The sequence below is a fragment of the Cryptotermes secundus genome, unplaced genomic scaffold (assembly GCF_002891405.2).
Source record: "Cryptotermes secundus unplaced genomic scaffold, Csec_1.0 scaffold5437, whole genome shotgun sequence".
Lineage (NCBI taxonomy): Eukaryota > Metazoa > Arthropoda > Insecta > Blattodea > Kalotermitidae > Cryptotermes > Cryptotermes secundus.
The window spans coordinates 28,478-56,244 of record NW_019721835.1 but is presented as its reverse complement, the minus strand read 5'-3'; the positions used below and the strand labels follow the sequence as shown (position 1 = coordinate 56,244).

At 39.6% G+C, this 27,767-nt stretch overlaps 1 protein-coding gene and 1 long non-coding RNA gene across 2 annotated transcripts in view; one reads left to right on the top strand and one right to left on the bottom strand.

The window, feature by feature from the left end:
- The first annotated feature begins 4,012 nt into the window (after positions 1 to 4,012).
- Positions 4,013 to 27,443, top strand: LOC111861247 (exosome complex component RRP4). Its single transcript, XM_023845661.1, has 6 exons — positions 4,013 to 4,234; positions 7,539 to 7,776; positions 7,863 to 7,997; positions 9,175 to 9,357; positions 15,766 to 15,894; positions 26,861 to 27,443. Exons 1-6 carry the CDS (start codon positions 4,110 to 4,112, stop codon positions 26,942 to 26,944), a joined length of 894 nt encoding a protein of 297 aa, XP_023701429.1. The 5' UTR covers positions 4,013 to 4,109; the 3' UTR covers positions 26,945 to 27,443.
- LOC117282064 overlaps positions 12,740 to 27,767 on the bottom strand; it is a 29,735-nt gene continuing 14,707 nt past the window's right edge. Inside the window, exons 2-3 of the long non-coding RNA XR_004512659.1 lie at positions 25,785 to 26,115; positions 12,740 to 12,779 (exon numbers count right to left, since the gene is read on the bottom strand). This is a non-coding gene — a long non-coding RNA (uncharacterized LOC117282064). The remainder of the gene's footprint in view (positions 12,780 to 25,784; positions 26,116 to 27,767) is intronic.

The window sequence follows — 27,767 nt, the reverse complement described above, 5'->3', positions numbered from 1 at the left end:
TTTATGTAGTAAAAAACTTACAAGTCACATTGGACGGAGTGATTTGTCATTGTAATTGTTATTGTGACGGACCAGAATGAAACAAATTAAATTATCAAAATTGGAATTCCCGAACCCTTTGACCAAGCTTATTGGGTCCTTTCTATCTAAACGTAAATTCAGGGTCTCTGTTGAAGACGAAATGTCAACGCCAAGGGAAATGCAAGCAGGGGTGCCACCAGGTTCAGTTCTTTCCCCCACCCTTTTCAACATGTATATAAACGATGCCCCCCAAACACATGGTATTCATTTGGCCCTTTTTGCGGACGATACCTGTCTATATGCGACAGATCGCAAAGAGGGTTTTATTGTTAGAAAACTCCAGCACGGTCTCAGCTCAATGGAGACCTGGTGTGAGCGCTGGAATATAAAAATTAATGAAGATAAGACTCGGGGGGTCTACTTCTCTCGTGGTCGTCGACCGCCTGAGTCTTTTCTTACTCTAAATGGAAGAAATATTCCATTTGTAAATAGTGCAAAATATCTAGGTGTAATCTTCGATAAGAGAGTGACTTGGAGATTACACATAGAAATGATCGAAGCCAAGGCCTTCAGAACATTCATTAGAGTGTATTCCCTATTCAAAAGTGAGCGATTGAGCGCTAACATTAAACTGACCCTCCATAAAGCTCTTATTAGATCCGTAATGACTTATGCTAGTCCCGCCTGGGAGTTTGCGGCAGACACTCATCTAGTGAAATTGCAGCGCCTGCAAAACAAGGTTCTCCGCACGATTGGCAATTTTCCAAGGCGCACACCGGTCCGCGATTTGCACATGGCATTCAAAATCCCGTACGTATATGATTACATAACAAAATTATGCAGGCAACAAGCAGAAGTCATACAAAATCATGATAATGAGAATGTTCGCAACATCGGACAAGGCGAAGCCCGACACAGAAAGTATAAGAGGCTTAAACTTGGCGGCGGTCAGGCATACGACCGTTCAAGTGACTAGACTGCCGTGGTAACTAATACTACTAGGAAATATATATATAAAGGGCATAATCTGCTGTACCTAGCCTGGACTGACAGAGACCGTGTATATATTGTACATTTAAATAAGAATTAAGTGTGTATTGTAAATATGTGTACATACAGACAATGGACTTATTAATACAGACTGACTAACAAATGACAGAACCGAACTCTCGTCAGAGAGGGCGCTACACATGGACAGGACAGTAACTTTCATTCAAAAGAAATATCTGGTCATGAGCTCCAGGTGGGGCTCGACACTAAGACAGACAGACTGACTGACCGTCAGTTGCAATGTGACTCTGACTCTTGACTCTGTGCAATCAGTTCAACTCGAAACGGCAACGCAATCAGAGGCATCAACTCCACTTCTGCTTCCGGGCAACTGACATAGCTGCCGCGGACCTTCAGCGAACGCATCTCCGCAACCCAGCAACCGGCCGAGTCCGTCGATCCTACCGGCACGCTCAGCTCTGCATCACCGCCCAGACAGGCCAGCCAACGCTTTAATATTATACGTGTATTCTGTGTTCTGTATACTGACTTTAAACGATTCAATATATACAATCGTACAGTTTTGTGTTTTGTCTATTTGAGTATTGACAACAGTCCCACACCTCTTTAAAATCAGGGGTGTTTCCAGATAAGATGAAAATAGCTAAAGTAAGACCGCTGTATAAAAAAGGAGAAAGACATGAAGTTTCTAATTACAGGCCAATAGCAGTTCTGCCTGTTTTCTCTAAAATATTAGAAAAACTGGTGTATAACAGGTTGATTTCCTTTGTAACAAAATATGCAATATTAACAGAAGTGCAAAATGGATTTAGAAAAAACAAATCGACAGAAACAGCTTCCCAGACCTTCATTGAGAGTATACAGGAGGCAATGGATAGACGATTTCATGTTATAGGAATATTTTTTGACGTGACAAAAGCATATGATGTGATAAACCACAGTATACTACTAGATAAATGAAACTATTATGGGATCAGGGGGGTCACTAATTTATGGTTTAAATCTTACTTATCCCACCGAGTACAATTTGTTGAAACAAATTACCTGAATAAAGAGACCCAAAATAAATTTATATCACCTTTAAGGGAAACAATACATGGGGTACCACAGGGGTCAATTCTGGGACCACTACTGTTTCTTCTGTACATAAATGATCTCGCGCTAAATGTACATGGTGGAGAAATGGTATTGTCTGCAGACGATATTAATGTGCTTGTTATTGATAAAGAGGAAGGCATAGCGCAACAGAAAATAAACAAGATCATGAAACAGCTTGAAACGTGGTTTCAAGGAAAATAACCTCTTAATAAATATTAAAAAAACAGTTGGTATGTCATTCCAGCTTAGTAAAGGTAGGTTTGTAGTTAGACCACGGATATTTTATAACAACTTGGAAATTGCTTATTCATCAGAACTGAGATTTTTAGGTATAGATATTACAGAAAACCTTAAATGGAGTACCCACATCCAGTCATTATGTTCAAAACTTAGTAAAACATCCTACATAATTAAATCACTAAGAGGAGTTTTGAGTCCAAATATGTTAAGAAGCATTTATTTTGCAAAGTTTCAATCATTATTGAGATATGGCATAATATTTTGGGGGTGTGAAGGTGATAGTATAAAGGTATTTAGAATGCAGAAGAGGGTGCTGCGAATAATTAGTGGACTTGGTAAACGAGAGTCATGCAGGCAAATGTTTAAAGATTATGGCATCCTTACGGTTACTTCGTTGTATATCTTCGAGGTGTTGTGTTACATAAAAAAGCACAAAGCAAATTTGATCCAGAATATAAATATTCATAGTTATAATACAAGAATACACAAGGATTTTCATGTTCAGTTCTGTAGAACTACATTATTTAAAAAGAGTGTGGTAAATATGGGGATAGAATTTCATAGTAAGTTGCCTGACAAAATAAAAAACTCAGTGGGTTTTTCAGTTTTTAAAAGAGACTTAAAATCCTTTTTATTGAAACATTCCTTTTACACGATAAATGAATTCGTTAGTTTTAAATAAAAAGATGGATGGTGAAAGTACTCATATTTGGATGTCATAGCAAATCATAAGTTGTATACAATAATTTGTGTATTTTTTCTTTTTTCTTTTTCAAATGTAGTATCTAAATATTGCTTAAAATTGTAAAATGTTGTTAGTATCCTTGTAACTTTGTAGGTTTGTTCGTTAAGTTGTACTCCTGGATAAATCAATCAATTAATCAATCAGTATAGTTCGTAGTATGCTTGTAACTATGTAGATTTATTTTGTTAACTTATATTACTGAATGACGTGTCCAAATGTTACTATGTAGCAAAACGGGTGAAAATACAATACAATACAATACAATACAATACCGTCTATACACTGTATACTGCTCGATACAAAAACAGACCAGCTCTGACCACTAGACCAGAGAGGCGCTTCGGCACTGCCCATCACTAATTGTAATTCACATTCATTCATCTGTAATCTGTCAAGACGACAGGTCCACAGTCTCTCCCAAAACAGTTCCTCCACTTGATGCGATCTAGACCTTTCTCCTTCAAATGAAAATATCCTCTTCTGTCCCCAAGGTCATCCAGCATCTTCTTACGTCTTCTTCCTCGTCTTCTGGTCACTTCTATCCGCCCCTCTATTTTCCCTTATAATTCACGACGGTAACAATATACACACCAAAACCATTCACAGTGACGGTAAAAAAACTGTGTGCCTATTTAAAGTTGGCAGCGTGCAAATGTATAAGAGCACATTATATTACGATGCTACAGAGACAGTGAAAATAGACATGAAAAAGAATAAAACTTAGCTTGAAAATTACGTAATATTCACAGGTACATTTTAGGTGCCTGATCGTATCATTTTCACGGTTTTCCAAATGAATACAGCGAATACATTCCCGCTTCTTTGCAAATCACTCGCAACATTTTATACGTACTATTAATCGATAGGTTGCAATATTCGAATGGCGAGCTACTATATCTAATAATTCGATATATCTATCCTTCACAGGAGAAATTCTTCTTGTTGATTTGTGTTATTTAAATTTTTTTCAAATGGTTACAATTGTCTTCTTACGATGACACAGAATGTGCATATACGTTTAGCAAGTCAGAGGATTGATAACACTATTGTTGGTACTTCTGAAGTTCCTCGGCTTTATACTCCAGGCGAAATAATAACATGTAGATCTGGCTTTATGAGGTGGGTTAATGCTCGTATGTTTGGTTATAGTTTTGTGTTTTGATTGTAAGCGCCTCTGTGGTTGTCCCTCGATGAGCTAATGATAGTCATTCTCCAATGAAATTAGTCTTTTTGGAGTTTTCTGAAGTAATTTGGAAATTTAGGAACACATAGAATTACTGGGGTTTGGGACCTTTTCCATCGTCCGGAATTTTAGGTAATAGAGGGCACGTCGTTTCGGAAACTGGATCTGTTTCCTTCTTCAGATGAGAAAGGAAGACACCTACTCAGTTGGGCCACTTAGAAAGAGCTAATCTCAATCACCAGTGATTACCTAAAATTCCCGACGATGAAAGAAGTCCAAAGCCTCAGTAATTCTGTGTGTCATCCACCATCGTCAGAAACCTTTAGATTCTACTTCAGGAACATATATTCAGGATAGCTAGAAAAGGAGGAAAAGAAAGAAAGAGAAAAAAAGATTTATCTGCAAGCTTCGAAGTAAAATTCGCCCACCTGCATGTACATTATGTGACTCGACCTTGAAATTACCAGCAACATGCCTTTAGAAGAATCTTTAGTTAAAAACAATATGCCATATTTCAATTCAGAGCCATAATTGCCTTCCTTCTGAACTCACACAGATTTAAATAATGGAGCCAAAATTATATTTACTGCTTGATGTGGTTTTAAATTTTGATATCTTATTCTGAGGGAGGAGCAGGGATTATAAGTGCTAGAAAATGAAGTACTGAAAATGTGAGTTTTTATGTAATCACTGTGTTGAATGTCAGCAGTATGGTGTTTTGGGTTATGACAGCATGTAATTTGCTAGAGAGGCATCAAGATTTTGGATGAACTTGCAGCAGGCTGTTCCAGAATTTTGGTACCTGTGTGCCAAACTACTCTAATTGTAATATTCCAATACACTATCATCTCAAGTAGTTTTTAGCTAATATAGAACTGACATTGGAACACAGAAAAATACATAGTTTTTCATTTGCTTATATAGTTACAGCGATTAAATTAGGAGGGTATGCAATGCGCACATGTCAGGGGAGCAGAAAAATACCCAATTTTTGGCAAACTATGTGAAATCTACATAAGTTTTGAGGTACTCACAGCAGCAGTTATGAAGAGCCCTATCTCCTAGGAACCATGTAGCACATTGGAAATTAACTGATGTTTTGGAGGAACATGTCATGTCCATCACCAGATTCAAAGAATAAGCCAAACAAGAAACCAGAATGAAGTAGTGTTTTATATCCCAGAAAATTATACTGCTCACTTTTCTTTATGTTTCTGAAGTCTTGAGCACTCCGATGCTCTGGAAACTTGAGTATGGGCTGGCTGACCTCACCATGCCTCACACTCATGTAGCAGGTTTTGTGACAAATCCTCAGGATTTTTAGAACTGTGAATGTGTACCAACTGCTTAGGGAAAACTCTGTATTGGAGAGTTACAGGGTAGTAAAAACAAATGAATGTAAGCATATTTCACATTCATGCTCACAATTCTGTCACACTATAAAATATAAGTTTAATCAACTGGCAGTCACAATTAATTCTTATACATAAATCTTAATTATTCATTAGCTGCATATTCTTCTAAATATTTAGAAAAAGTAATTCAGTGGTGAGATTTAAATGTTTGAAATTATGCAATTTTGGGTTACTACAGCAACAAACTGTTGAACACAAACTTTTTTTTTTATAAATATGATTTATGCAATTGATCACAAATGCATGAGCTGTCTTTATTCCAGTGCATTGTGTCTTTTCTGTGAGTATGGAAATTTTCTTATGTGAATATGTGTGGTATACTCTGTGAAGGGGACTATTTGTTAATGTTATTCATTGGAGATAATATTAAACATTGATATTGATGCATCATTCAATAAAATGTATGACTGGAAGGAATATAAGGAAAAACAGGTGAAGTTAATAGAACAGAAGTGTATATAACATACAGTAGACTTCACTTTGTATTCTCAGATATTGTGACATGTTATAGACATGGTACTGAAAAAAGTATCATTAAATAACTCATTGAGTTTCAGTGGGTATTACTCTAGTTTCATGTTAACTCTGGGCTACCTCACTTTGTACATGGTACATCAAGATTGTTGGTAAGCATTAGAATAAGCATAGTAACTATACTTACCATGATCTCTGAAAGAAACAAAACAGTGCACTTCTTTACACTGACACTAAAGAACTCTTGCATATCAGATGCGATGATAGTGGTGAGTTGCTGGACTCTGTTGACCTTGCTTCCAGCTTCTGCTGGTTTCTCTTCATGGCTTACTCTTTGGTCCTGAAGATAGAAGTGATATGTTCCTCTGAAATATTTGGTCTGTCTTTGAAATTCATGGAATTTTAACTTAAAAAGATTGTACTCCTATAGATCAAAATAGTTTTACAAAGCAACCTGTTGCGGTGACTAACGAACTTCATGGAACTGAGCCCTTTTTGAGAAGCCGCCAGTTGTACAGCTACTCAAGAACTTCCCAGCATTTTATGCAACATGAAGGTACTTTACCATGTTCACAAAAGCCATCCATTGGTCTCTATCCTGAGCCAGATCAATTCAGTCTATCACCCCATCCTAGCTCTCTAAGATCCATTTTAATATTGTCCACCCATATACATCTTGGTCTCCCTAGAAGTCTCTTTCTTTCTGGCTTCCCTACCAATATCCTATGTGTGTTCCTCTTCTCCCTCAATTCATGCTACATGCCCTGCCCATCTCACCCTCCTTGACTTGATCATTCTAATTATATTTGGTGAAGAGTACAAGTTATGAAGCTCTTTATTATGGAGTTTTCTCCAGTATGCTATCACTTCATCTGTCTTTGGTCTAAATAGTCTCCTCAGCACCCTGTTCCCAACCATCCTCAGTCTATGTTCCTCCCTTAATGTCAAGAGACCAAGTTTCACACCCATACAGAACCACAGGCAAAACTATTGTTTTATATACTATAAGTTTTATGTTTTAGACAGCAGACGAGAAAACAGAAGGTTCTGGACTGAATGGGAGCAAGCATTACCTGAGTTCAATCTCCTCTTGTACTAATCCCCTTTTTCATAGAAAAATGTATATTTGCCTGCTGGTTCAGTGCCACCTCCGTCCCATCAAACCTGTACTCCCACTAAGTCTAATTCATATTTTAAGATTTCTCCTGCCACTGTCCTGAGTGAATCTGCCCTCTACAGACTTCTTACATTCCATATCCCAAGTCTCATGTCCATTTAACCTGTTACAATGTAGACTAAAAGTCTGTTATTAGTGAAACTGATTATGAATAATTTTGTTTTATCATTTAAGAGGACATGGAACCTACATGGAAGAAGATGCGCTTACTGCTTCAGTAGCAGGAGTCGTTGAGCAAGTCAACAAACTTATTTCAGTGCGACCCATAAAGAACCGCTACAATGGTGAAATTGGTGATGTGGTTGTGGGTAGAATTACAGAAGTTCAACAGAAACGATGGAAAGTAGATACCAATTCAAGGCTGGATTCTGTATTACTCTTATCATCTGTCAACTTACCAGGAGGAGAACTGGTGAATAATATATGGTTGGATGTACTGTAGTAGCAGCAGTTCGTGGATTAATTTAGTATTATTTATCTATTTTGTGGCATTTGCAGCGAAGGAGAGGCACAGAGGATGAGCAGATGATGAGGAAGTATCTACAAGAAGGTGACTTGATCAGTGCTGAGGTACAGAAAATATATGATGATGGCTCCTTGTCCCTTTATACAAGAAGTCTGAAGTATGGCAAGGTGATTTTTAATTCTGTTTTGTAATTAAATCATTTAAACAGGTTGTTATCTTTTTCTTTGAGACAACGTGTTTATTTGTCGAGACAGGTTGTTACTTCCAAGATCAATAAAAACAGTAAAATATTCCTGGAAAGGGCAGTATAACATTTTCATATCCCACAGTATTTTAAATCAACTCATAAATCTTATATAGATGGATTTTTTAATAATGTTGATGGGTTCCGGGTAGAAAAGTTTCTCTGTTGTGGCACTAGTACAATCCAATATGCGTCCAATATAAAGCAGAGATAAAAAAAGATTTTCTAGAATGAGTTTCCTTTCAGCAGATATGTTTTAAGAGTGTGGTCATTTGGACTGTAATGCTGTGTAGTTTGGAGAGAGTCTTATGTTTCAGATGAACATATTGCCTCCATCTTCAGGGTCAAAGAGTACACACAGTTGTGCTGGTTTATTCCTTGGCATACTCTTCAACCATGAAGAGTGAGGCAGTCTGCTCATCTGAAACATCAGGTTATAACCCAGAAGACTGTACTTGTAATAGTCACCACCATGAGAAACTTAAGTACAAGATACTGTCATGATTTTATATGGGGACTATAGATGGGGTTTGGATTGGTAATTGGATTTATTGAACATTTACATATAATAACTATAAGTAATTATAGCACTATTGCTAATTCACTCTGTGCAGTTGACTACAGCATGCACTAAGTCTTCTCAGCCTGCTGTGTCTTCACCAGTCATTCCCCTTCCTCTGGGTTCCTGATCTATCCCTGTGCCTCAGCTACCAGGACTGAACTGCAGCAGTCCTCTAACTCACTCACTCACTCACCAATGAACTTTCTCCACTTCACTGAATTGCACTAACTCAACTGCTGAACTCGCTCACAACGCACAGTTGACTCCTTATGTAAACTTGCCATGGACCGCATTGAAAAACCCCTCTCCCAGCAGTTCTTCTGTTGTTGTATTATGTGGCTGTCGCTTGGACCACAGAACACCATTCCTGTGTTACTATTTGTAGACATTACCTAGCAGCAGCCATTGTGTACACATTCATTACTTAGCAATGGGTCTACATGCTACAATATACATTTCCTTTGGTTAATATGCATCTGTGTACATTTAATGTCTTTTACAATAACTGTTTTTCTGAGTTCCCCATATTTTCTTCCAGCTGTGCCAAGGTGTTCTAGTGAAAGTATTCCCTTCTTTGGTGAAACGTCGCAAAACACATTTCCACAATTTGCCTTGTGGAGCAAGTATGATTCTTGGTAATAATGGATTTATCTGGATTTGCCCAACTGTCAGTGAAGATGAAGAGAATGGTTTAGGAGGATTCACAGAGAATCTCTTAGAGGTAAGAAACAAAATGAGGTGGGATCTTGGTCTTTTATAATTTCAGGCTAAAAATAGCACAATTGATAGCGTAGCTGTGAAATGTCTTCAATTTTTTCAAGGATATGACCTTCAGTTGTAATATTTTACTCTTTACGTTGCTTCTGCTAGAAATATGTTAGATTGACAAGAAAGGAGACTTCAGCAGACACTAATAAAAATGAATTTATCACAGAACTCATAAAGCCTCCTTTCCTACACAGACATCTGGATCTGTAAATCTTGTTATTAATGCTATATTTAGGTAAGGTAAAGTTAAAATGTAAGCTGATCACCGTGATCATACGGTCTAAGGCATGAACTGTCTTCACTCACTCAAATGCTGGGATCATGGGTTCGAATCCTACTCAAGGCATGGATGTCTGTGTGTGTTTATTTTGTTTGTTTTTTCCTGTGTGGAGGTAGTGGCTTTGCTATGGGCTGGTCACTTGTCCAAGGAGTCCTGCCATCTGTATAAAAGATATTATGAAACTAAAGAAGAGGCCAGGGCCTAATGAAGGGCTGTACAGTCACTGATGAATGAATGAAAAAGTTAAAATGTAAAATTGAAGTAGTATGCCATGAAGATGTATGGGGGAGTGGGCATACGAGTATAGATCTACAGTCTTAACCTTGGCACTACATGGAGCCAAGAGCTTCATTCCCTGCCTGCTTTAACCCCAAGGAAAAAGCTTCCATTACCCACTTGATGGAAGACTGGATGGACCCTAAAGCTGGTCTGGATACTCTGAAGAAGAGAAGACTCTCTTGTCCCACCAGAAATCAAACTGCAACATGTCAGCTATCCAGCCTATGGCCCATCATTATACTGGCTGAGCTGTCTTGCCTGCCACTATGTTTAGGTGATGTAAAATTATTATCCAGCAGGAAAGTGCTTGTGCAGAGTTCGTCAGAAGAATTTTGTATTGATGCAGAATGTTTTCAGCCTACTGTCTTATAAATGAGACTGTTACCTGTGTATGTATTTGTTCATCTTTTGACTGTGGAAGAAACCCGACTGATGTTCACAAAACCTGATATAAATATTATGCCAGTGGAGGCCACCCCAACTTTATACTTTTTAATTTGTATACTACCTTATAATTACCATTGGATATGGGTGATTGTTTTAGGTTACAATGAGTGCCAGCTTAAAAGTGACATTTGGTGGACAGAGACTGAAAGCGTATGATGGTTACCATATTTCATTTTATTTCACTTATTCACCTTCCTTAAATCCTGTTGAGAGTACATTCTCATGCGCATGTGGAGATCGTCCTAGTTACAGTCACAACTAAGGATTACAGTTGTCAGCCAATAGCATACACATTTGTATAAAATACTGATAAACATACACAATATAATAAATAAGTTAATTTTAGCAGTAAAAGTAATGGCAAACCTTATACAATTTGTACAGTTTTATACAAGTCTATTAATTAAAAATTCAATAGTTAGAACACAATGTCATTAATGAGTTTTGTATAACATACATTAATTATATAATAAATTGAAATAAAGACTAGTATACAGTGATATAAAGATTGTGTATATCTAAAATAAGCATCTAAAAACCAGAACACAGACTGACAATCTTGTTTTCTTTTAATTGTAAAGCAAGACAACTACTCGCATCTTAACACATTGAGGAGCGGCAATTTAAATATTTAAATCACCCTGGGGACCGGCATTTTTAAACTCAGTACCGTAACTTGTGCACTGTTCACTTTAAAAATTAATATAAAATCTCCTAATTAATTTTATGAACTAAAGTTTTTGGAGAACACTTACCAGTGCTCCTAGAAGTGCTTGAGGGTGTGATATTTCTGGAAACATTCCCCTTTGTGAAGTGGCATTACACAGAACCTGCAAATGTAGGCAGTCATACTCCTTTTTCTATGAACTGCGCAAACACAGCATTACCTAGAAGGATGCTTCCCCTTGGTATGTTCACTCTTCACAATTTTCACGAGGGTACGTTTCAGCATATCACCTGAGAGTTGCCCAAGGGGGGTCCACATGAGGCCTGCGTGGGGTGGGAGTTGATGGGCCTGGTCGCACTAAGTCTGTGTCTGACTCGTTCTGCCGCCACCATCTGGTCTGTAGCCCAAGCCTTTGCCACATTCATCAGAATTGCTTTGTATTTTAATTTTGAATCAGGGTTTAGATTTTTGTAAACCAAAAATGAATTGAAAATGGCACAGTTTATAAGCCACAAGGCAACTTTCTTTGTCCACTTTATTGTTTTCCTAGGAAGAGAATAATAGGCCAAGTATTGATCAGCTCTGTCAGCTCCCTTCATGAACATATTATACTCAGAAATACAAATAGGCTTCTTTACTTTTCCATGTCTCCTTTGAACATCAACCATGCTCGAATTGTGAATTGTGGAAATCATATTCCCAACACGAGTATCCCGATCTCCAAAAAACAGTTCTTCTACTTCAGACACTTGTGTTGGGTCTGATGGAATTTGTTTCACCCCTGGATTTCCAGTAAACTGTCCCAGAGTAGGTGTTTTGTCTACTTTTCCCCATGTGGCTGTCCCCGCAATTTTACTACCTGCACTTTCGTCGGAGCTACGTTCACTTTTATTCTCTGTGGCCACAATTGTTTGTTGTCTCCTGTCACTGCCACTCTCTGAGCACTTCTGTCCTTGATTCATATTGCACAAACTTCCTGCCTGGTACATAAGAATTTGAAGGGTCAAAGATGATTTTCCTTTGGAAGGGGAACCAAAACAGTGAGGTCAAGTTACTGCCTACTAAGCAAACATTCCGGAGTAATATTACGCAGTAGTCATTCATTTGGGTGGCACCAGAGAATGGTATAGTGTGTTACAATGTAACGTGTCCTAAAATCATGATGTCATGCGTCCGGTCCACCACGTTTAAAAGCCAAAAGCATGATATCATGTGACCGGTCCTCAATGTGTTAAAAAGATTTCATTCATTGATCAGTAATCTGTCAGACAACAGTTCCACAGTCTCTTCCAAAACAGTTCCTCCACTTAATGCAATCTAGAGCTTTCTCCTTCAAATGAGAATATCTCTTCTGTCCCCATGGTCATCCAGCATCTTCTTGCGTCTTCTGGTCACTTCTATCCACCCCTCTATCTTTCCTTCAATAACTTCTTTTAGAAGGCAGTTACTGCGTAAGATATGACCAATCCAATTAGCCTTCCATTTTCTTATTTCGTGTAGGATATTCCTCTGCTCACTGACTCTAAATAACACTTCATTTCTCACATAATCGGTCCAACTGATCTTCTCCATCCTTCTCCAACACCACATTTTGAAGCTTTCCAGGTGTTTCTCATCTACTGCCCTAAGTGTCCAAGTTTCAGCCTCATACAAAGCCATGCTCCAAATGTAGCATTTCACTAGATTTATAACCAAAATATTCCTGTAAAGAATAAAAAGAATGTAAATATAAAAATTGTTTTAATTGTACCTCAAAACTCTTAGTGTCACTCAGTATATCCTTAATATGTTGAGGTAGATTATTATAGACCTTTGTTCCTAAACAGTAAACTCCCTTTTGGTATTTCCTTAAATTTACAAGCGGCTGATAGAGATTATTTTGCTGTCTGGTATTTATTCCATGAATCTCTCAATTTACTATGAATTTGTTTATGTTTTTTATCACAAAGAGCATAAGAGATAGTATTGTCATGTGCTGGGTATTGTATGCAACAAATAAATTCACGTGGGTCTCGGATTCAGCGAATCTTTATTGGACACTCACACTTATACGCTTTACAACCATTAGCACTTGCAGCATTACAATTACGGTTTCCCTCTTCTTTCTCACATACGGCGGCCGCTTGCCGCCTTGGTCCTTTGTTCCTCTTTTTCCTTCTTGGTGCGCCCTTAAATTTTCCCTGAGTAGCCCTGCTCTTTGGGTTGCTCGCTCAATCACGGCCATGGTACAGTTTCTCTCGACACTTTCCTTCTGCCGTGCCACCTTTGCACGGTGCGTCGTGTTCGGCCCGAGGATGTCTCTCATGTATCGTGCCACTATCGCGTGACGGAACATCTTCTTGTCAGTTTCCTCCTCTCGCCATGCCAATTTCACATGGCATGTTGTGCGGGCAACAGCCAATCTCTCTTGGGGTTCGCGATTTTCCCGTGTTGCATCCTTCGCTTTCTGGCGGCAGCGCTCCGTGGCCAGTTTTCGGTCCCTGCGCCTTTTCTGCTTCGGTTCCCCGACCGGCATTACTTCAGCGTCTACTTTGGGGACATCTTCTTTCTGTGCCTCCATCTGTTGGCAGGCAGTCATCTTTGTGTCATTTTCAGCCACTAACTTCTTGTGGCTATCATTCCCCCAGTCGTCTGTCATGGCGGCCATCTCTTCTCGCCATGCTTTCCTATTGGCCTGTCTGTCATCCTCTAGTTTGGCCAGTAGTTCTTTGTGCCCGGTTTTTCTGTCTGCGTCCATCTTGGCCAGCAAATTTTTGTGGTCTGCTTTTCTATCTGCCTCCCCCTTTTCTTGCATGGTCTTCATCTCTTCTTTGTCGGTTTTTCTGTTGGCCTTCATCTCATTCAGCATTTTGAATCATTTTTCCATCTCCATCGTGTGGTAGTATAATTCATTGAAACGTGTTCGAGTTCGTAATCCCACTTCTGACACCAGTTGTCACATGTTGGATATTTCACTCAACAAATACATTCACGTGGGTCTCGGATTCAGCGAATCTTTATTGGACACTCACACTTATACGCTTTACAACCATTAGCACTTGCAGCATTACAATTACTGCTTACACAATGTCTCGGCCAATACTTCTGTAGCTCCAAGTATCTTCAGTGGCAGCTTCTTGAAGACTCACTTCTTCGGCGGTTAATACCAGACTGACTTCTTCTTGTCGAAGCTGGGCTATTTATACCTCAATGGTTGCTATACAGTGAGCTTCTGTTATAACCGTGGAAAATCTCTATGCAATGCTCACTGTTAGAATTACAGTATCGCTATTGTTGCTTCCTATGCAACGGTCTGTTCTAGCGTTTCCATAGAAGTGACCCTTCTGGATTCCAAACACATTACGGTATGTGCCAGAGGTAAGATTTCTAATTCTCTAAATAAGTTCCTGCACGAATCCCTCCTTCTGCGTCCCAACATAATTCTAATTATATTCTTTGCATTCTAAAAATTTTTATACTTTGGGGTGAGTTACCCCAAAAGGGTAAACCATAATTTAAAATAAATTAAAATAAGTGATAAACCATTTTTAAGGTATTTATGGACGTGTATGGTTTAAGCGATCTTATTATGTAGCAGACTGCACTTAGTTTAGAACTAATATATTCAGTGTGGTATTTCCAGCTCATGATGTCATCAATGAATATTCCAAGAAATTTAATATTGGATATAGATGTAATTATTTTTTATCATATACAATTTTTATTTCAGATTTAGGATTATTATTTCTAGCTGTAAATTAAAGGTAGTGGGTTTTGTTAAAATTTATTGAAAGTTGGTTTACTTCGAATCATTCATTTATACTATGGAAAGCATTGTTTATATTCACACAGAGATCATCATCGTTTCAGTTTTTAACTAACAAACTAGTGTCATCGGCAGATAATATAGGTACAGTTTTATCATTTATAGGTTTTGGTAAATCATTTATATAAATGAGAACAATGGACCCAGAATCTAACCTTGCAGGACACCATGTCTAATATATTTATTATTATGATGTGTAGACTCATTGCTAGGGAACAGGTTGGCAAACATGTTGTGTGCAGATGGATACTTGGAAACCAACCCATTATTGGGTGAAATTTCCATGGATATGGGGTACGGGTGATCAACATACATTTCTGTGGATATGGAAATGAAAGATGTTTTGTCCAGTCAGAATGGAGGCAGTCCAGATCAGAATTGAGTGAGTCCTAGGCAGCCAAGGAAGAAGGGTTCAGCTGAAGATTTATTGTTAGTTACTGTAATTTATTGTAATTATGAGTGATTGTACAAGGAGTGATCAATAAATCCAATTACCAATCCAAACCTGTCTTACAAGTCACCCATACACGTGATATTATTTATGACATGCATGTTTATTGAAAAATGTTTATTTTTAAAATTAGGGTGCAGTTACCACATTTATTATATATATCATGGCTTCACAGCCTGGCCACTTTACTCTTTGGGAAAGAGCCCCTGGTGTTCATTGGATAGGAGGCTGGGTAGGCTCCAGAGCCAGTCTCGATACTGTGCTCGATGCTGTGGAGAAGAGGAAAATCTCTTGCCCCTGCTGGGAATTGAATCCAAAACATCCAGCATATAGCCAGTCATTATATCCAAGCTCCTGGGTTTGGGGAGGAAGGCAGGAAGCCAGCATATCCTCTGGACTTGGCATTCATCTGCTTGTTCGATTGATCTACAGGTTGTCCCACGTACAGACAGGGAAGTAATCGCACGTCTACGGAATTGTATCCTTGCTCTTGCAAACTGCAAGATGATGCTGTGTGATACAAGCATCTTGTATGCATTTGAAGAGTCCCAGAAATATGAGGTAAGATACTAGAATATTTAAAATATTGCCATTAAGTGTTTATCATCACTTAGCAGAAACTTTACAGTCTCTTATGCTAAGAAGCTTGACACAGTCATATGTTACTTATACCTACTGATTCTTGGTCTCACATTTGTAACTTCGTGTTTGTTGTTGTTTTCATTAATGGTGTCTTCTTATTTTTTAAAATCTTAATTATATTTAAGATTAATGTGTACATTAAAATTTTAATTTGGAACTAATTAATTTTAAATCCCCCCTCCCTTACAGCTCTATAGCCCTTTGGGCCTTGGGTACTTTTTCAGTTTCTTAATCCTATACACAGTCACTAGGACTCCTGGGGGGGGGCTGTCAGCCCGTTGCAAGGCTGCTGCCTATACACAGAACAACACAAACACAGAATAAACGCACACAGACACCCATGCCTTGAGTGGGATTTGAACTCATTGACCACCAGTGTTCCGAGCGGGCAAAGACAGTTCTGTCTTAGACTGTGATGCCACTGTAATCAGAATTAATTTTAAATACAGTGTAGTGGTTTTAGGAAGAAAAACAGTTGCCAGATGATGGATGGTTGTGGCCGAAACACATAGCAAAGAGGAGGAGTAAAGGAAAAATAAAGTTGCATTTGAGACAGAAGTAATGTTCTAGTATTTGGAGGTGACAGTCCAGGAAAAGCTGCACAGTGGATGGGCAGGTCCATTTGTGAAAGTTGAGGGGTGTTGTGATTAGTCGTTCATCTGCATTCAGTGCGAGCGGACACCCCAAGAGCATTCTTCCCTGTACAGTCAAGTTAAAAAGTTTTGACTCTTGGGGTCGCATTTGAGTTATTCTCTAATTACTGTACTAATATTTTATTTATTGTTTATTTTTATTTCTTGATTTTCTTTTTTGTTTATTTATATTTGTACATTTTTTCTATCTCCTTTAACATGCCACCTACACAAAGTAAATTGAGTGGAAAAGTGTTGCATTCACAATCAAGAGAAATTGGTAGTAATTGTGTTCAAAAAGCATCGAACCTTTGGTCGGCAGAAATACATTTATTGATTTCGAGGTACAAAACTCTAATCCCCTTCAAAGTAGTCTCCTTGCTAATGCACACACTTCTCCCAGCGCTTCTGCTATTGTTGGAAACACTTCTGGAACACGTCTTTTTGAATGGTGATCAGCCGTGCCATCGCATTCCGCATGATGTCTTCTCTTGACTCAAATCGGGTTCCTTTCAGCGGCATTTTCAGCTTGGGAAATAGCCAAAAGTCACATGGAGCCATGTCAGGGGAGTAGGGAGCCTGACGAACCACAGGGATGTTGTGTTTGGCGAAGAAATTCTGAATCAGATGCGCAGAATGGGCGGGTGCGTTATCATGATTGAGCTGCCAAGTTTTTGCTGCTCACATATCCAGTCGTTAGTGCCGCGCAGCATCACGAAGGCGATGAAGGACCTCCTGGTAGTATTCCTTTGTGATGGTTTGGCCTTGTGGTGCGTACTCATGATGCACAACCCCACGGGAGTCGAAAAAAACGACCAACATGACCTTGACATTGCTGCGGACCTGCCATGCTTTTTTTGTCCTCGGGTATGTCAGATGTTTCCACTGTGACGACTACATGTTGGTTTCCGGGTCATACCCATAAGCCCACGACTCATCGCCTGTGATCACGGTGTTCAGAAAGTTGGGGTTACTGTTTGCATTGTCCAGCATGTCCTGTGCTTCTGCTCCATTGTTAGCAGTTTCGGTACGAATTTCGCAGACACTCTCCTCATGCCCAAATCCTCGGTCAAAATTAAATGTACCGATCCAATTCTTACCCCTATCTCGTTCGCAAGTTCTCGGACTGTGATACGACGGTCCTCCATGACCAAAGTCCGCACTTGCTCAATGACATTCTCATTTCGGCTTGTTGAGGGTCTGCCTGAACGCGGTTCGCTGTCCACTGATGTGCGGCCATCTTTGAAGCGGTTGTACCACTCCTTTGTCCATGAGTTGCTCATAGCATCATCCCTGAAAGCCTGTTGAATCTTGCGAATGGTTTCCACTTGGGTATCGCCAAGCTTTTGGCAAAATTTGATGCAATATCGCTGCTCGTGTTGTTCCGTCATTTTACACCTTACTGGAATCCGACGAGCGCTCACTACACGTTCTCACTCACAGGCCGACTGCCAGCGACTGACGCTTTCTGCGGGCGGGAAAAAATTCACGACTGCCCATGAATGTCCCCTCCACATCCCCATCGAAGGGAGCCTCCTGCGCTTCATTGGTTTACGCGGGAAAAAAGAAGGTTCGATACTTTTTGAACACACCACGTATATGAAAGAGGCTGGGCCAAAAATTACAGTGAAGAACATAGGAGTGGAAGTAGCAAAGGCAACGGGTGTATCAGAAAGTAGTGTCAGAAGAATAATAAGAGAGACAAAAAATATCGAATCTGGGGCTTCCACTTCCTTTTCGACACCCCATAAAGAAATACCTAGGAAATCTCCATTGGCCACTTTGGACGACTTTAACAAGTCTGTGGTGCGAAGAACAATTAATGACTTTTACATAGTCGAAAAACGCAGACCTTCCCTGAAAAAAGTTCACGAAAAGTTGAAGAAAACGTTAGATTTTCAGGGATGCATCTCCACATTAAAGAAAATTATTTTGAAACTGGGGTTCCGCTGGAAGAAAACAAAAAATAATCGGCAGATACTTGTGGAACGATATAATATCAGAACCAAACGTCTTCAGTATTTGCAGCAAATTAAAGAATATAGGGAAGAGGGCCGCCCAGTCATCTACATGGATGAAACCTATATTCATTCATCACACACCGCCCCATATGCATGGAGTGATGGATCCATCCAGGGATTATTTTTCCCTGTGTCCAAAGGCCAGCGGCTCATTTTATCCATGCAAGGGGAGAGCAAGGTTTCATCCCTAATGCCTGTCCCACCAAAAAACAGGAGACTACCACAGTGACATGAACTACACCAATTATGAAAAATGGTTAAAGGAGCAACTTATTCCTAACCTTCCCCCAAATTCTGTCCTTGTCATTGATAATGCTCCCTACCATAATGTACAACTAAACAGAGCCCCTAACTCAAATTGAAGAAGAGATTTTATGATATCCTGGCTAAAATATCNTCATCTCTTCTTTGTCGGTTTTTCTGTTGGCCTTCATCTCATTCAGCATTTTGAATCATTTTTCCATCTCCATCGTGTGGTAGTATAATTCATTGAAACGTGTTCGAGTTCGTAATCCCACTTCTGACACCAGTTGTCACATGTTGGATATTTCACTCAACAAATACATTCACGTGGGTCTCGGATTCAGCGAATCTTTATTGGACACTCACACTTATACGCTTTACAACCATTAGCACTTGCAGCATTACAATTACTGCTTACACAATGTCTCGGCCAATACTTCTGTAGCTCCAAGTATCTTCAGTGGCAGCTTCTTGAAGACTCTCTTCTTCGGCGGTTAATACCAGACTGACTTCTTCTTGTCGAAGCTGGGCTATTTATACCTCAATGGTTGCTATACAGTGAGCTTCTGTTATAACCGTGGAAAATCTCTATGCAATGCTCACTGTTAGAATTACAGTATCGCTATTGTTGCTTCCTATGCAACGGTCTGTTCTAGCGTTTCCATAGAAGTGACCCTTCTGGATTCCAAACACATTACGGTATGTGCCAGAGGTAAGATTTCTAATTCTCTAAATAAGTTCCTGCACGAATCCCTCCTTCTGCGTCCCAACATAATTCTAATTATATTCTTTGCATTCTAAAAATTTTTATACTTTGGGGTGAGTTACCCCAAAAGGGTAAACCATAATTTAAAATAAATTAAAATAAGTGATAAACCATTTTTAAGGTATTTATGGACGTGTATGGTTTAAGCGATCTTATTATGTAGCAGACTGCACTTAGTTTAGAACTAATATATTCAGTGTGGTATTTCCAGCTCATTATGTTATCACTGAATATTCCAAGAAATTTAATATTGGATATAGATGTAATTATTTTTTATCATATACAATTTTTATTTCAGATTTAGGATTATTATTTCTAGCTGTAAATTAAAGGTAGTGGGTTTTGTTAAAATTTATTGAAAGTTGGTTTACTTCGAATCATTCATTTATACTATGGAAAGCATTGTTTATATTCACACAGAGATCATCATCGTTTCAGTTTTTAACTAACAAACTAGTGTCATCGGCAGATAATATAGGTACAGTTTTATCATTTATAGGTTTTGGTAAATCATTTATATAAATGAGAACAATGGACCCAGAATCTAACCTTGCAGGACACCATGTCTAATATATTTATTATTATGATGTGTAGACTCATTGCTAGGGAACAGGTTGGCAAACATGTTGTGTGCAGATGGATACTTGGAAACCAACCCATTATTGGGTGAAATTTCCATGGATATGGGGTACGGGTGATCAACATACATTTCTGTGGATATGGAAATGAAAGATGTTTTGTCCAGTCAGAATGGAGGCAGTCCAGATCAGAATTGAGTGAGTCCTAGGCAGCCAAGGAAGAAGGGTTCAGCTGAAGATTTATTGTTAGTTACTGTAATTTATTGTAATTATGAGTGATTGTACAAGGAGTGATCAATAAATCCAATTACCAATCCAAACCTGTCTTACAAGTCACCCATACACGTGATATTATTTATGACATGCATGTTTATTGAAAAATGTTTATTTTTAAAATTAGGGTGCAGTTACCACATTTATTATATATATCATGGCTTCACAGCCTGGCCACTTTACTCTTTGGGAAAGAGCCCCTGGTGTTCATTGGATAGGAGGCTGGGTAGGCTCCAGAGCCAGTCTCGATACTGTGCTCGATGCTGTGGAGAAGAGGAAAATCTCTTGCCCCTGCTGGGAATTGAATCCAAAACATCCAGCATATAGCCAGTCATTATATCCAAGCTCCTGGGTTTGGGGAGGAAGGCAGGAAGCCAGCATATCCTCTGGACTTGGCATTCATCTGCTTGTTCGATTGATCTACAGGTTGTCCCACGTACAGACAGGGAAGTAATCGCACGTCTACGGAATTGTATCCTTGCTCTTGCAAACTGCAAGATGATGCTGTGTGATACAAGCATCTTGTATGCATTTGAAGAGTCCCAGAAATATGAGGTAAGATACTAGAATATTTAAAATATTGCCATTAAGTGTTTATCATCACTTAGCAGAAACTTTACAGTCTCTTATGCTAAGAAGCTTGACACAGTCATATGTTACTTATACCTACTGATTCTTGGTCTCACATTTGTAACTTCGTGTTTGTTGTTGTTTTCATTAATGGTGTCTTCTTATTTTTTAAAATCTTAATTATATTTAAGATTAATGTGTACATTAAAATTTTAATTTGGAACTAATTAATTTTAAATCCCCCCTCCCTTACAGCTCTATAGCCCTTTGGGCCTTGGGTACTTTTTCAGTTTCTTAATCCTATACACAGTCACTAGGACTCCTGGGGGGGGGCTGTCAGCCCGTTGCAAGGCTGCTGCCTATACACAGAACAACACAAACACAGAATAAACGCACACAGACACCCATGCCTTGAGTGGGATTTGAACTCATTGACCACCAGTGTTCCGAGCGGGCAAAGACAGTTCTGTCTTAGACTGTGATGCCACTGTAATCAGAATTAATTTTAAATACAGTGTAGTGGTTTTAGGAAGAAAAACAGTTGCCAGATGATGGATGGTTGTGGCCGAAACACATAGCAAAGAGGAGGAGTAAAGGAAAAATAAAGTTGCATTTGAGACAGAAGTAATGTTCTAGTATTTGGAGGTGACAGTCCAGGAAAAGCTGCACAGTGGATGGGCAGGTCCATTTGTGAAAGTTGAGGGGTGTTGTGATTAGTCGTTCATCTGCATTCAGTGCGAGCGGACACCCCAAGAGCATTCTTCCCTGTACAGTCAAGTTAAAAAGTTTTGACTCTTGGGGTCGCATTTGAGTTATTCTCTAATTACTGTACTAATATTTTATTTATTGTTTATTTTTATTTCTTGATTTTCTTTTTTGTTTATTTATATTTGTACATTTTTTCTATCTCCTTTAACATGCCACCTACACAAAGTAAATTGAGTGGAAAAGTGTTGCATTCACAATCAAGAGAAATTGGTAGTAATTGTGTTCAAAAAGCATCGAACCTTTGGTCGGCAGAAATACATTTATTGATTTCGAGGTACAAAACTCTAATCCCCTTCAAAGTAGTCTCCTTGCTAATGCACACACTTCTCCCAGCGCTTCTGCTATTGTTGGAAACACTTCTGGAACACGTCTTTTTGAATGGTGATCAGCCGTGCCATCGCATTCCGCATGATGTCTTCTCTTGACTCAAATCGGGTTCCTTTCAGCGGCATTTTCAGCTTGGGAAATAGCCAAAAGTCACATGGAGCCATGTCAGGGGAGTAGGGAGCCTGACGAACCACAGGGATGTTGTGTTTGGCGAAGAAATTCTGAATCAGATGCGCAGAATGGGCGGGTGCGTTATCATGATTGAGCTGCCAAGTTTTTGCTGCTCACATATCCAGTCGTTAGTGCCGCGCAGCATCACGAAGGCGATGAAGGACCTCCTGGTAGTATTCCTTTGTGATGGTTTGGCCTTGTGGTGCGTACTCATGATGCACAACCCCACGGGAGTCGAAAAAAACGACCAACATGACCTTGACATTGCTGCGGACCTGCCATGCTTTTTTTGTCCTCGGGTATGTCAGATGTTTCCACTGTGACGACTACATGTTGGTTTCCGGGTCATACCCATAAGCCCACGACTCATCGCCTGTGATCACGGTGTTCAGAAAGTTGGGGTTACTGTTTGCATTGTCCAGCATGTCCTGTGCTTCTGCTCCATTGTTAGCAGTTTCGGTACGAATTTCGCAGACACTCTCCTCATGCCCAAATCCTCGGTCAAAATTAAATGTACCGATCCAATTCTTACCCCTATCTCGTTCGCAAGTTCTCGGACTGTGATACGACGGTCCTCCATGACCAAAGTCCGCACTTGCTCAATGACATTCTCATTTCGGCTTGTTGAGGGTCTGCCTGAACGCGGTTCGCTGTCCACTGATGTGCGGCCATCTTTGAAGCGGTTGTACCACTCCTTTGTCCATGAGTTGCTCATAGCATCATCCCTGAAAGCCTGTTGAATCTTGCGAATGGTTTCCACTTGGGTATCGCCAAGCTTTTGGCAAAATTTGATGCAATATCGCTGCTCGTGTTGTTCCGTCATTTTACACCTTACTGGAATCCGACGAGCGCTCACTACACGTTCTCACTCACAGGCCGACTGCCAGCGACTGACGCTTTCTGCGGGCGGGAAAAAATTCACGACTGCCCATGAATGTCCCCTCCACATCCCCATCGAAGGGAGCCTCCTGCGCTTCATTGGTTTACGCGGGAAAAAAGAAGGTTCGATACTTTTTGAACACACCACGTATATGAAAGAGGCTGGGCCAAAAATTACAGTGAAGAACATAGGAGTGGAAGTAGCAAAGGCAACGGGTGTATCAGAAAGTAGTGTCAGAAGAATAATAAGAGAGACAAAAAATATCGAATCTGGGGCTTCCACTTCCTTTTCGACACCCCATAAAGAAATACCTAGGAAATCTCCATTGGCCACTTTGGACGACTTTAACAAGTCTGTGGTGCGAAGAACAATTAATGACTTTTACATAGTCGAAAAACGCAGACCTTCCCTGAAAAAAGTTCACGAAAAGTTGAAGAAAACGTTAGATTTTCAGGGATGCATCTCCACATTAAAGAAAATTATTTTGAAACTGGGGTTCCGCTGGAAGAAAACAAAAAATAATCGGCAGATACTTGTGGAACGATATAATATCAGAACCAAACGTCTTCAGTATTTGCAGCAAATTAAAGAATATAGGGAAGAGGGCCGCCCAGTCATCTACATGGATGAAACCTATATTCATTCATCACACACCGCCCCATATGCATGGAGTGATGGATCCATCCAGGGATTATTTTTCCCTGTGTCCAAAGGCCAGCGGCTCATTTTATCCATGCAAGGGGAGAGCAAGGTTTCATCCCTAATGCCTNAAAAAAATACATGGAATCTTTGCAGAACACAATCACAGTATTTTACGACTCCCTCCATATCACCCAGAACTCAACCCAATTGAGTTAATATGGGCCACTGTAAAAAATTGGGTTGCTCAAAACAGTACCAAATTTAAGATGGATGACGTCATTAAACTGACAGACCAAAAATTGGCTTCCATAACTGCAGAAGAATGGCAACGTAGATGCCAACATGTAAGGAACATCGAGCAACAATTAATGGCATGGAAAGGCCTTTTGGACACAGGACAGGAGTTCGTCTTCCATGTTGGCGGTGATAGTGATGACAGTTCTGATGATAGCTCCGATTCATCTGGTGGTGACGAGGAAGGAGAGGCATGTGGAGATGATATCTATGTGGACATTGCCGGTGTTGCCCCTTTAGAATAGACCCGTGTAATATGTAAATAAACTCTTCATGTTTATAACAGTGAAGTGTATAATAGTGTACCATTCAGCACTTAAACTTAACATCGGATGTGTGAACATCAACGAGACTAAACCACCATCACTATGCATCACAATGAGGTAAGAAATTATTTCCTTTTGAGAACGCCTGTACTGCATTCTCCACACTTGTCGGCATGCTGGAGGTCTCCCTGCCACTACCAATACCTCTCCTACCCTGCGTCGGCGGGCTGTCACCTCTTAAGTACTAGCACTCTATATGTGTGTATATGTGATAAGTTAGTGCAACAGGATACTGAAATACTACATTATAACAAAATTGTAACTTGGTCGTCCTAGAGCTGCTACGTTAGCATAAGTGAATACCATGTTTAGTATGTTTCTGATATATATCTGTTGTAATGAAACGTTTCTTCATAAATTAAAACAATGAATCTTCCTGTTATCTAAATGCTGACAGTTACAGCTATGAGTATGGACCATATTATGTGCCTGAATGTTGTATTAAATACTTGAAGAAATAGTAGGCCTGCAACTAAAAAAGAAACTACTGGATAGCAGTTTGAAATTTTTTACTGTGTAAATAAATGCATCTATACTAAGGACATAGATGATACCTATGGAAGGAGAGCAACAGTAGACATGATGACCTCAACCAGTTCATATCTATAAGCACATGTATGCTTACTTGTGAAACTGGTGTGTCTCACAAAGTTGCAACTATTTTTGTCATTCTTGTACAGCCTTATATGATACCTGTGCAAGTGACTACACATGGGGTCTGTTGTGCCGCAGGGGTGGTTGCCTAACCTTACCCTGTGGTCACCAGAAGATATCTCTCGCCAGGTCAGGAAGGGTGAGGGTGCAGTGGCAATAGTACCCAAAACATTCTTAATTACACAAACACATTGCATATACGAGTATATATATGTGTATATAAGTGGTTACAACATGTACGGAATAATCTTCATACTCCTTATCTCTCTTTAAATACAGTGCACTACCTTAACCTACTCTCCTAATCTGCAATGGTAAAAATTCATAGTTTCTTAAATCTAACAAACATGGTTGCTAATACAGCAAGTGATATACCTTCCCGAGCTTCCTAGCTTGTTAGTGATAATCACGCACAAATGTTCATGCCATGTCTGATGTTCCACTCGCTAACTCGATCAGACTAAGGACCGTGGCCGTCCTGCCTTCGGCCTCAGGCTCCGTCTGGCGTGTCCTGCCTGAGCGTAGTGATACAACTGGGCTCTCTTACATACACAAGTTAACTTTTAAATCTAACTGGTTTCTATTCTGATACTTAAGTGACTTAATCGTAACCTGAATGAAATACAACCTTAATTTGTGTGACCAGCCATCGGCAAGTACTTACGCCATCTATCGGGCTGCAACTATGGACCCGTCTCTCTTGTCCTTCGTCTCAGCGGTGCGCCTCGCACCCCGGCGTAGTTGTGCCCTGAAGGCTCGAGTAATGTTATATTGACAGCGTCAAGCTACAAGCGTCCAGCCATAGCGTGCTTGCCTCTGCCCCTTGTTCCAGGTTTCTTATACCGTCTTGAAACGTGGGCACGCTTCTGTCCTCATGGACGCGTTGGGAATCGTCACTTCCCATTGGTTAAGTTCCCTTCCATCCTAGCAACTTTCCCATTTTTGGTCCTTCCTGACTGCCTCATAATTCTTCCATCATCTTGGGGAGCGGCTAACTAACGGAAATGAATAATCATGAATAGCAGGAAACAGGAGCAGTCTCCATTTCCATAGATAAATTCATCTTTCTAACTCAGACATGATTTCATGTTTCCTAAACTTTAATAAAATAATTTAAAATATCAAAAATCAAACTCCCTGGAAGGTCCAGGCACAAGGTCTGAATTGTGTATTTGATTTGTTGAACACTTACAATTGCAACTAACTATGACCATGTCACTAATTTACCTGCTCTACAAATAACTACAGCACACACTGAGTCTTCTCAGTTTGTTGTCTTCACTGGTAGTTGCTAGGTAGAGACTTCTAACAACAGAGATTCTGCTTCCATGCCCATGCCAACCACCAACTGCAACTGCTAACCAATTGTGACCACTTACTAACTTCAGGTCAGGCAAATGGCTGCTGGTCCTTGCTAGCACAGTCATTCTTGGTTCTGAGTCCTGCAGGACTCATGGTCATATTTTACTGTCTTTTGACTCTGGGAATCATGCAGTACTGTGTAGCCTTGGCATGGATCACACAGAAAACACCGTTTCCAACAATAGTTCCTCTGTTGATTTGTTGCTGCAGAAACATGTTTACCGTGCCTTTGCCTAGCATTGCTTCATTCTGATATGAATCCACTGACCCTATCCTAGGTGTGACATGACAGTCCCAGCAGCCAGAAGAATGGCATTCCCCATAATATTATGGCTCCTGTCCACAATGTTATGAATACTTTGCATATTTTTGTTTCAGGTGTTAGAATTGCTTCGACCTGAACCAATGCTGGATGTTTGTGTTTTGACACAACAAAGACTCTACATGCAAGAGGATGAGTGATTTGAAGAAAATTTGGAATCTATATACTTTTCAGATTTAGTGGTCTTAATATTGGTTATATTGTTGAAAACAGTAGAATTTGATTCACGTCAGAAACCGTGGAACACGCAATGAATTTGCTTCATAAGTTCAACAGCAACACACTGAAGAATCAACTTTATTTCTCTATAATTATCTTTGGTTTGACATAGATACTTGTGGTACGTAATGTTTTTTTGTGCTACTTTTGTAATGCTAAATACAAACCTTGGTTAACTGTCACATCCTTTATCGAAGATAAATACCATGACTACACGCCACAAGAATTTATTATGAATCATGTAATTCCTTTATCTGAGTCTGACCAGAATGAACTCTAAATTCACCTTCTTACAGCACTGTTGTTAAAGATGTATTTTTTGACAGTATTATCAGTATGAGGTATTTAAGAGTTAATTTTCTTGCTGAAGTTCCATAACACTGTACTTGTCCTGAATAAAATGTGTGCCTACTCTGTTTAGATTTGCTGTCATGAATGGTAACTCTTCTTGCAGCCTTTGAAATTCCAATAATCCCTTTCTAAAACTCCTTATTGTAGGTTTGGTGTTCACCCAGATGGGGCTCTCTCTTCATGCTGGTAACTGTACTGTTCTCTGTATTCATCTCTTTACTCTTCATTACTGGTCCCCTTTGCATCAGAATACCTATCCTACTATCCACATATTAGAGTCTGCCATGTGTTCGTGTTTAAAACAACTTTTCTCCTCCTAGGTTTTTAGATTTCTGATTTTAAGTTCTTGTGGTGGTCTGTTGTTGGTGTTGATGTTGCCTTTGGGAATATGCA

Bases quoted from the DNA above. Each gene is read 5' to 3' on its own strand.
- LOC111861247 (XM_023845661.1), top strand. From the start codon at position 4,110: ATGACACAGAATGTGCATATACGTTTAGCAAGTCAGAGGATTGATAAC. The intron at 7,777-7,862 runs GTGAATAATATA...TGGCATTTGCAG, and splicing joins ACTTACCAGGAGGAGAACTG to CGAAGGAGAGGCACAGAGGA. The intron at 9,358-15,765 runs GTAAGAAACAAA...ATTGATCTACAG, and splicing joins TCACAGAGAATCTCTTAGAG to GTTGTCCCACGTACAGACAG.